The 11,307-nt window shown below is 42.1% G+C and overlaps 1 protein-coding gene across 1 annotated transcript in view; it reads left to right on the top strand.

Moving 5' to 3' along the window:
- Window positions 1–287: 287 nt before the first annotated feature.
- Window positions 288–11,307, top strand: part of igf2bp2b (insulin-like growth factor 2 mRNA binding protein 2b) — a 57,305-nt gene continuing 46,285 nt past the window's right edge. Inside the window, exons 1-2 of the mRNA XM_072657326.1 lie at window positions 288–716; window positions 1,920–1,980. Coding sequence (XP_072513427.1) covers window positions 542–716; window positions 1,920–1,980 — 236 coding nt within the window. The 5' untranslated portion in view covers window positions 288–541. The remainder of the gene's footprint in view (window positions 717–1,919; window positions 1,981–11,307) is intronic.

Genomic DNA, 11,307 nt, shown 5'->3' with positions numbered 1-11,307 from the left:
ATAGGCGTTTAGTTTCCCCTCCTGCTGCCCTTCTTTCTCCCTCTGTATCTTCTCCACAGGTCTGTGTGGATCTGCTCCAGTGCGGTGCTGGGGGAGGCTTATTATTGATCTTTTTGATGTTTTGATGTTTGATGTTTTATTGTAATAGATTTGATTCCCTCCATCGAGGCGGCGCTTGTAGGACTGTAGGCAGCCCTTAGTGCGAGTGACGTGGGGAATTTTTTTAAACCTTAGTCACACACACACACACACACTCTCACACACACACACACACTCTCACACACACACAAAGTGATTTACAAGTTGATGCCGGGGAGGAGGGGGGGCCTTGAACCGGATTGTTGCTTTTCTTTTTTTTGTTTACATCCTTTATTTTGTTGTTGTTGCTATTTGCTGACGAGCACGTTGTTGTCACAGCAGCTGGACGAAAGTTGCTTATAACGCTGCAGGACTGCTTATATACATTTCGTTCATTTTTTTTTTGTCATTACTTTTTCTTTGTAATTCGCCTCCCTTTATCATTTCGTGCCTTCCCTGGATCATGAACAAGCTTTATGTTGGGAACTTGAGTCCCTCGGTCACCGTGGAGGACCTGAAACGCCTCTTCGGGGAAAGAGAGCTGCCCGTAACCGACCAAGTCTTACTCAAGTCCGGCTACGCCTTCGTTGATTTCCCCGATCAGAAGTGGGCCATAAAAGCCATCGAGACGCTGTCAGGTAGGAGCCGTTTTTTTTTTTTTTTGCAAACTGCTCTTTAGGAGACTCTCTGCGCGCAGGTAACACGGGCTCGGTGGCAGGACGGTCCTGTGTTTTGCTATGAAGGCTTATAACGCACTAAGCGAAACTCTCCTCTCCTCTATAGCTTGAATAGACAGATATAGATGAAGCAGCAGCGGCGGCAGCAGCAGCAGCAGCAGCAGCGAGTCCAGTACAGTCAGTAGCTCGCATAAGGTGGACCAGCCTAGCCGTGGTGGTATCCAGCAACCGCTCGGCTTAAACGTTATGATGAAGCCCATCGACCCGCACACCGTGTCCGCACACCAGCCCCGAGCTCGTGCCATGCTCCGTCCGGGCTTGTGTTTGTGCCACAGGGGCTCTCGGAAGCACGGTTTAGGATGACTGGGTGGTCCCCGCCAGTGCCTCGGGATTGGCATAATTATATTTTTCGCTCATTTTTTGTCGCGAATTTTCTGGGGGGACCTCGCACGCGCCCCGGCCAAGACAGTGGCACTAAAGCGTAGTCCAAAGGCCAAGCTAGGTTACTACGAGGTGGCCTGCCGGTAGGTGATGTTCAGCTGGAGCAAAGCGAGGAGAAACGGACGGTGGGCTCTTTCAGGGCAGGCAGGCGAGGGAAGGAAGGTGAGGGTCAAAGTGAAAACGGCGCTGGAGCTTTCTAGGCCTGTGCTCTGAACCCTGAGCCGTGGGGAGGGGAAGAAGCGAAGAAGAGCGAGGGAAAGAGCCGAAATTCGGCATTTAGGTCGCCACACGTTAGACTTTGCAAGCCACAACTAGGCACAGTTGCCCAAAAAGCGAGAGAAAACACCTGAGCTCGTTAGGCTGTCACCTACAGCTCTGCGGGGAGCTGGACGGGCTTTCACGGCGTGAGAGCGGCTTCGAGAGCACAGAAAACCCCCCAACTTTTTATTTATTTTTTTTACATTTATTTAAAAATAAAAATAGTCAAATCTAGTTTATTTGGGCGTATTTCCCTCCTGTACACGTGTGGCTACTCTTGTATCACCTGTGGAATTAAATGTAACATTTAATTTAATGCATGTATTTTATTCTACGGCCTATAAATCACTCCAAGCTGCTAATTCATTATTATAATTCTTTTCTTTTCAAAAATAAAAAACAAAAACAGCCTAAATATCCCTAAATATTATCTGCCATCTGAAAGTGTCCATTGTTTTCTTATAGGGAAAGCCGAGCTACACGGAAAGGTGATCGAGGTTGACTACTCGGTTCCCAAAAAGCTGAGGTAGATAAACCCTTATTTTTTTTAATTTGCTCATGTTTTCACCATAACCACTGCAAGTTGGGCCCTGCTCGGTTTTTTTGTTTGTTTTTTTTGAGTGTGTGTATGTCAAAAGCTCTCATTACGCAACGAAAAATGTTGTTTACACCTTTTTTTGTTTCATGATTTTGAGGGGAATTAAGGTACAAGTCCCATAACCTCGTAAACAACTAGCTAGCTACCTTGAAAGGTGGCCTTTCTCTCAAGGAGCTGCACTAGCTAGATTTCGCCCAGGCTGCGTCTTCAACCGCAGCCCACCGGACTTGCCCTACCACGCTGATTAAACGCACTACTAGTGGTTGGGGTACGCGTTTGTGACGCACTACTAAGTGGGGTAGTGTGCAGATTTGAACACAGCCATGCTGTGCGTAATAAAAGCTGTTTAAATGGCACTCAGTTGACCGAGTTGAGACTTCCTGTTGCTTTGTGTGCCTTCAGGTCCACACATACACAACATGTCACTTTAGTGCTGAGGTAGTGCGTGTGTGTGTGTGTGAGGGGGATATACGTGTGGATTCATACGCTTGCTATACGGAAAATACTGTAGGATAGGGAGCCTGTCTGTGAGAGCAACCTTACAGCCTAGCTAGCTACCTTCCTGTAGCTCAGCGGCCTTCAGCTACGTAGGCTTGAGCTTGTGTAAGGGGCTTGAGAGAAAATGCACCAATAAATAAATAAATAATAAACATTAACATCAGCTAAAGCCCTGTAGGCAACCAAGAAGGCCAAAAAAATGGCGTGTCCATGTTTGTTTGTGGCTTTATTTCTTTATTTACTTTATAAAGTTGGTCTCCCTAACGACTGAGTCTGACCTTTCCTCATTTGCTTGGTATTTTTCTGTTGTTGTTGTTGTGCTCAGTAGCTCCGTAGCTACCTACCATTTTTCTAACCAAAAAAAAAACCCCTCTTTCCTGTGCCTGTGTATGTCTGGACGCAGATTAAAAAAAACCTAAAAATGTGAGCGTTAACACAGAGACAGGAAAGACTGCCATTTTCATTGTGTGGTCAGACTAAAATCATTAAGGCCCTAAAAGCCCAGAGGCTTCGCTGCAGCCCTGCCAGATCAGTTCCTGACGAGGGAACCTAGATAGCATTACAGGCTAATGTGTGAGGCGTTTGATTAAGGGCCTTTTTCGTCGACGCACGACTGCCCAGACCGCATGTTTGAGCCATGAACAGTGCAAACAGTGATCATAATGTGCCACCGTTTCATAACATGGCGCTTGTCCCCCTTATTAGGAGCAGGGGAGGGGGGCAAACGTGGAGAAACACAGCGCATAAAAAAGAATAGGCCTGGCAAACGACGACGTGCTTTACGTAGCTATAGGGCTCTCTATAGGGAGGCTACGCCGAAGGAGGGCAAAGAATACGTGTGTGCGTAGGGTACGTTCGTTGCGGTGTGTAGGACTTGCTTATTAGGCTGCTTTTGAGCTGAAGTTGCACATTTTAACAGTTTAATCCCGTTAGATACAAATATTTAAGCGTTTGTTTAATGTAAATTTGACTTTCTTTCTGAACAAGATGAGCAGGATTTCTTACGGGCCATGTTTACAGCTAGGAAAGCAGTAATGAGCTCAGGCACGTTTATTAACCACGTCTTTCTGTTGAGAGGTTCATTCATTTAATCCACTGGTGCTTTTTACTTTTATTAAAACAGACTAGTTTAAATTCAGTGGGGTTTTTTGTGTGTGGACTGTGTTGGACAAAATGGTGCTGGATTTTGGATTTTATACTTTCAGTTTTATTAAAAATAAAGCCTTAAATATTATATTATTATTATTATAAACATGCTATCATTTGCATGTGCTGTTTACAAATGTGCTGAGAGTGAAAAGTCTTGTAAATAATAATCCTAGAAATAATAATAATAAATGTTTGAATGTAATTTGATGTGAAATATATTTTGCTAAAGCGAAAGTTGATGTTTGTCTTATTATTTAAAGCCCTAAAGGCAAACTGTACAGCCTTAGTGAGAGTCAGTGTTCCCAAACATATGATTTCTGAAGCATTTAACTGAAGTTAAAAATTAATTCAACATTAATTTGTACCCCTGTTTAATCATTTATATTTATTTAGTCATTCTTAAAAACACACAAAAACAAACAAGAATATATGGCAATAATAATAATAACAATAACAATAATAATAATAATAACAATAATCATAAACATAATGATGTGAAGATATTTAACAATTATAAAATATAACTATAATAATTATTGAGAATTTCCCCACTGCAGGACTAATAAAGAATTATCTTATATTATCTTATCTTATCAATATTATATGTTCAGAGACAGAAATAAACTGTATTTAATTGTATGTTTTTAAATCATTCAAGTTAAAGGATTTTGTGCTTAAGACAAACAATTAATTCAACTTCATAAATGTCTCAAAATTGCCAAAGATTGAAATGAATGAAATGTTAATGGTTTGGTTGATTTTAGATGGCATTAAATTTCTTTAATTTTTGCTGTGTGTTTTAATTTTTACAGAGTTTACATGTTAACAGAATTAAACTGTTATTTCTTAAAATAATAAAAAAGCCTAAAATAATTGTGTTTGATGTGAAATCATGTTTGCCGTTCTATAAATGTGCTGCTGTTTGATTTAGCTTTACATTTATACTGTTACATGGACCTCTTTTGCTGAAGGTAATTGAATCTGTCTAAATACACAACGGCAAGCTGGCTGTATTCATTAAAATGTCACTGGGTTCCTGGTTTGATTAAGTTCATGTGAATTTAAAAGCAGCATCAGTGTTACACTCAGAATCCGGATCAGTGCAGGTTTTTCAGTATTCTTCATTTTTCATGTCGTTCTCTCAGATAAAATCATTACTTTAGGTTTGGAGGTTTGCGTATTTCCCACATGTTTCACTTTAACAGGCAGGAAAACTGTTTTTCAGGACTATGTCTGTGTTAAGAAACGGTGAAGTTAGTGGAGACGCTCCGTAGAATCTAGAGAGGGAAGGAAAGACCGAATCGGTAGAGGAGAGATAAAGAAACTGAATGGCTAGTAATAGAGAGAGATAGTGAGAGCGAGATTAGGATTGGTAGTGAGAGAGAGCGAGAGAGAGCGAGAGACGGCATAGAATGACTCGTAGAAAGAGACATGAGTGCCAGTACAGAGAGAGAGAGACAATAGGTTTTGTAGAGAGAAAGGCTGTAGGGTCGCAGAAGGATAGACAACAGGATGAGGGGAGAGAGAGAGAGATAGACAGGTAGAAATAGCGAGAGATCAGTGGAGAGAGAGAGAGAGAGACACGCTCACAGTAGGGTTGGTAGAGAGAGTGAATAGGCTCGGTAGAAACAGAGAGAAAGCAGAATCGATAGAGAGCAAGAGATAGACATTAGGAATGAGAGAGAGAGACAGAAGTGAGGACTAATAGAGAGAGAGAGACATTAGGAATGGTAAAGAGAGAGTAGCCAATCAGGAGCAGGATCAGCAGAAAGAGACATTAGGAATGGTAGAGAGTGAGAGTGAGAGAGAGAGAGACTGACAGAGACAGTAGGATTGGTTGAGAGACAGCAGGATCAGTAGAAGGAGAGAGAGAGACAGTAGGACTGGTGGATCGAGAGAGAGAGAGAGAGAGAGAGAGAGAGAGAGAGAGAGAGAGAGGGAGAGGTTAGGAATGGTAGAACAAGAGACAGCAGGATCAGTAGAAAGAGTAAGACATTAGGAATCATGCAAAGAGAGCAGGATCAATAGAGAGAGGGACATTAGGAATGGAGACAGTTTGATCAGTAGATAGTGATTAGGATTGGTGGAAGAGGAGACAGACAGACAGACAGACACTGTATACAATTCTTAAAGTCTCTCTCCCTCTGCTACTGATTAAAGAGAGGGAACAGGACCAATAGAAAGAGACATTAGGATTGGTACAGACAGACAGACAGACACAGACAGACAGTTGGATTGGTAGAGAGACAAAGAGATAGCAAGATCGGTAGAAAGACAGAGGGACAGTAGGGTTGGTGGAACAAGAGAAACAGGATCGGTAGAGAGAGAGAGAGACATTAGGGTTGAGAGACAGTTTGATCAGGAGAGAGAGCAGGATCAATGAAGAGAGAAACATTAGGAATGGTAGAGAGACTATAGGATCAGCAAAGGGAGAGAGACATTAGAAATGGTAGAGAGAGGAGAACAGCAGGATCAGTAGAGAGACAGACAAAAGGATGAGTAGAAGGAGACAGGTAAGACTGGTAGAAAGAGAGAGACGGCAGGATCAGTAGAGGGAGACAGAGAGAGAGAGAGCAGAAAGAGGCAGTGGGATCAGCAGAGGGAGAGACGGGCAGTGGGATCAGCAGAGGGAGAGACGGGCAGGGGGATCAGCAGAGGGAGAGACGGGCAGTAAGATCGATGTTTGAAGGGAGAGACAGGCAGGGGGATCAGCAGAGGGAGAGACGGGCATGGGGATCAGCAGAGGGAGAGACGGGCAGTAAGATCGATGTTTGAAGGGAGAGACGGGCAGGGGGATCAGCAGAGGGAGAGACGGGCAGTAAGATCGATGTTTGAAGGGAGAGACGGGCAGGGGGATCAGCAGAGGGAGAGACTTTCAGTAAGATCGATGTTTGAAGGGAGAGACGGGCAGGGGGATCAGCAGAGGGAGAGACGGGCATAGGGATCAGCAGAGGGAGAGACTTTCAGTAAGATCGATGTTTGAAGGGAGAGACGGGCAGGGGGATCAGCAGAGGGAGAGACGTTCAGTAAGATCGATGTTTGAAGGGAGAGACGGGCATGGGGATCAGCAGAGGGAGAGACGGGCAGTAAGATCGATGTTTGAAGGGAGAGACGGGCAGGAGGATCAGCAGAGGGAGAGACGGGCATGGGGATCAGCAGAGGGAGAGACGGGCAGTAAAATCGATGTCTGAAGGGAGAGATGGGCAGGAGGATCAGCAGAGGGAGAGACGGGCATGGGGATCAGCAGAGGGAGAGACGGGCAGTAAGATCGATGTTTGAAGGGAGAGACGGGCAAGAGGATCAGAAGAGGGAGAGACAGGCATGGGGATCAGCAGAGGGAGAGACGGGCAGTAAGATCGATGTTTGAAGGGAGAGACGGGCAGGAGGATCAGCAGAGGGAGAGACGGGCATGGGGATCAGCAGAGGGAGAGACGGGCAGGGGGATCAGCAGAGGGAGAGATGGGCAGTAAGATCGATGTTTGAAGGGAGAGACGGGCAGTAAGATCGATGTTTGAAGGGAGAGATGGGCAGGAGGATCAGCAGAGGGAGAGACAGACCGTAAGATCGATGTTTAAAGCGAGAGAAAGCAGATGAGCTGTAATATGAAATGAGCGAGAGAGGAGCGCGAGAGACAGTCAGAGTAATACTCTGAATGATGGAGAAAGGACTCAGTAAACACCCTGCAGCTAATGTGGAAGGGATGTAGTTGGGACACAGGGGAACTGTAATAGGGACTTGTTGACGGGGTGAAAACGTCCAATCATGGGATCAGTGACTGAACTGGTCCTGGTTCTTGGTATTACTACAGTACAGTACAGTACAGTGTTTAAGCAGCACAGTTAATCACTGACCGCCTCCGATGCAGGTCTTAAATTGATGTGTGAATCTGACAGGTTTTCTTTACATTGTGTCTCAATTTCATGATGAATGGACCAATGGAAATGCTCCAAAAGGACTGGTTAAGTAGGCTTTTCCCTTCTCCTGTAAAGCTGCTGTTTAGGAGACACAGTGACCATATGTGTGTGTATATATATATATGTGTGTGTGTGTGTGTGTGTGTGTGTGTGTAAAAGTGTGTGTGAATATTTTTCTATTTTTTTCTTTAACTGATTTAAATTCTTGCAGTTATTTAATAACATGAAAAACATCTACTGCAACATTAATAAACACTTGTGTAGTTCTTTTTTCTGTCAATATCAGTGCCCTCATTCTTTCCTCATTCATTAAATATACAAAAGAGTTTTACTCTCACTTCACTTTCACTGAAGTCCCTCATAATTCTATTAAATTTGCAAATCTACACGTTTACTTGACTTATAGCAACGCTACCCACAAGGGTTTTCATCTAATACAGCTGTGTGTCATTAGAGTGATAACTGTCCCTAAAGGGTTAAAGGAACTGTAAGATCGATTGATCGAGAGAGAGAGAGAGAGAGAGAGAGAGCGAGAGAGTGAGGGGGGGAGAGAGAGCATGTTTTTATTTGGAGGCGTTTGGTGCCGCCGCTGTGTTCAGTGGATTCTGTCCAGGCGACTCTACTCCGTCTTGAATGTGTGCCGTCTACTCCAACAGCGGGTTGCCAGATCCACACGTGGTGTGTGGTTCACCTAGAGCCTATCGCTTGCTTGTGTGTGTGTGTGTGTGTGTGTGTGTGTGTGTGTATTTGTTTTTGTACATTTCCAGGACAGAAGTGTCCCGACGTCATGGGTAATCCGTATAAACCAGGGCAGCTCTTCTATAAGAGGCTCTGTTATATTTAAAAACTTAAAGAACTCAAAAGCAGAGATGCAGATGTGTGAAATTGGGAGCTGATGTGTGATATTAATCATGGACATGTCTGCTGATGCCAATACAGAATAATTTATGAGATCTAGAAGAAGAAATACAAAGACAATTATTACTGTAGGGTTACATACAGTCATGTCAAACCTTCAGGGCACCCCATTAAAACCTGTGTATTTTTGAACCTATTTAAACATCTGGTCATTTGATCTTCATGTGAACAATACTGAGGTCTGATCTGTAGGTGAGATCACCAAGCTCAAACTGAAGAAATGTCTTTAAACCTCTTATAAAATGTAATTAATAGAAATGCAATTTTCTCATGAGAGGGGAAACGTTAGATCATCCCCACATTTCTTACTACTAGTCTGGTTTGCTCTTGATTGTTGAAGTGAGTGGTGAAGATCACCATGGCCAGATCCAAAGAGCTCTCTGAGGGATGAGGTTTAAAAAGATCTCAGAACAGTTAGAAACCAGTCGTTCCACTGTCCGCTAAACCATTTACTGGTGGAACAACTGGTCAGAGGATGGTCAAATCAGACCATCCTAGCAAGTTCAGCTCAAGAGCAAACCACTAGATGAGTAAATAAGTCTCCAACCATCATGAAGTGCCGTTGTCAAAGTAGAGCATCTACCATCAGTAAGAGACCAAACATGGTTGATTTTCATGGGAGAGTGCAAGGGCTCTAAAGATCCACCAGGACAAGACCAGTTTCTATAGTGAGACATTCTGGACTGGTTTCTTTAGTTTGGTAGCAGGTTTGTTAAAATTAGCATTTTAATCATGTGTTTAATATCTTCTAATCCAGTCTGACCCACCTCTCTGACCACTCCACTCCTAGCTCCTTTAAAATGCTGCAGTCAAATCACTAGACCTGTCATAGTATTTTTTATTTATTTATTTTTTGGCTGGTAAATTGTACCAGTAATAATAATAATAATAATTATAATGTTGTTGTTGTTGTTCTAGACCGTGTTATACCACTATTGTAATGATACTAAAATAAAGCAGCTACACACTTTAAAGAGCAGAGAACTATTGATTGTTAACAATAGTCACCCTATTAAATCAATGTGTGTATACATGTATTTTGTGTATATATGTGTTGTTAAAATATACACATACATAGGGTGTGTATAGTGTAAAGTTAATTCTACTGTGTGTGTGTGTGTGTGTATATATATTTACACACACAGTAGAATTATATAAATATTTATATTTACACACACACACACACACAGTGTTGCACTGTTTGAAATGTACAGGGGTATACACCTGTGCATTGTAAACAGTGCAACACTGTGTGTATGTGTGTGTGTGTGTATAAGGTTAATTCTATCTCAGTGATGTTTACATTACTATTACATGTAGACACTGAATAAGGTGTGAATTCAAGTGTAGTGTGAGTAGAAGTGGTCGTCTTTGGTGTTCGTGTCATACCGGCTCATTCACGTTAATGGACTCTCCTCACTAAATGAACACAATATTGAGGTCAAAAGTAGGTTGAGGTCATGTCTTTATATTATACGACAAATGATGTGATCTCTATAATGTATATGTATAATTCGCCCCGTCCTCAGGGTTTAGAAAGCTGCTGTTCAGTGCTGGTTTAAAACCAAAGCGAGGAGAAGCAGAATGTAAGAGATGCGCTCTCAGCTGAGCTACTCCGCTCTTTTCAGTGAAGCAGAAGTGAGCTATGATCATAACGACATGAGGTTTACAGGCACAGGTAATATATATATGTGTATATATATATATATATATATATAATTAAAAAAATAGAAGGTGTGTGTGTGTGTGTGTGTGTGAGAGAGAGAGAGATATCGGACGCGTGTGTGAATGAGACTCCAGCTTCGTCATTTCGTGTCACCTGATGCCATGAAATCCTGTCACTGAGCACATGGTGTATGTAGCGCTGCAGATGAGAACAGCAGATGTGTGTTTTCACACACACACACACACACACACACACACACATATATATATATATATATATATATATATATATATATATATATATATATATATATATATATATATATATAGTGATACATGCTCTCACACTATTTCTTCAATTATTTCATGCCCTCTTTTCTGAGTACTGAGGCTGTTTCTCCGAAGTGGTGTGTTCAGTGTGTGCTGATTTATATAATTAGGACATTATAAATAAGGAAATCTGTATATTGTAAAGTTCTGTCAGCTGCACAACTGAACAGTATTATAAATAAGTGTTGATAATAATACCAAATAAATGATTGGGTTTGTTGGGATTATTGTAAATCATTATTGTAAATCAGTAATCAGTAAGCTCGGCTATGGTAACTCTAGTGTGGTCTAATGGAAATAACTTTAGTAAACATTAGTGAAGTACTGTAAACGAGACTATAGAAAATATAAAGTATATGACTGTAAATCAGTAAACTGGACTATTGTAAGTCCAGTGAGTGTTGAAAAGGCCAGAGCACACCACCCCAAAAATCACCAGGTTTTGTACCCACATTCTGTAACAGTGTGAATGCATGGAGAGAGCATGTTACACTGATGTGAACGGAGGAGAACATTATCGGTGTGGTAGGAAAAAGTGAAACGGGGGGAGGGGAACGTTCTAGGAGAAAGGGTCTTTAAACTAGAGCAAAGAAAATGCACAACGTGAACACAACCTTTGTAAATGTACTAAACTATGCTGCTGTAAATTAGTATTATGAATATAGAAAACATGTAATAGGTATAGAGTACAGTGAATGAGTAGTGATTTAGACTGTGTTAAATTAGTGTATTAATGTGTATAGACTGTAGTAAATGAGTATAGTGATTTAGACTAGACTCA

This window comes from Salminus brasiliensis, chromosome 15 (genome assembly GCF_030463535.1).
Source record: "Salminus brasiliensis chromosome 15, fSalBra1.hap2, whole genome shotgun sequence".
NCBI classification, from domain to species: Eukaryota; Metazoa; Chordata; class Actinopteri; order Characiformes; family Bryconidae; genus Salminus; species Salminus brasiliensis.
The sequence above is the reverse complement of the archived record's forward strand: the minus strand, read 5'-3'. Positions and strand labels throughout refer to the sequence as shown.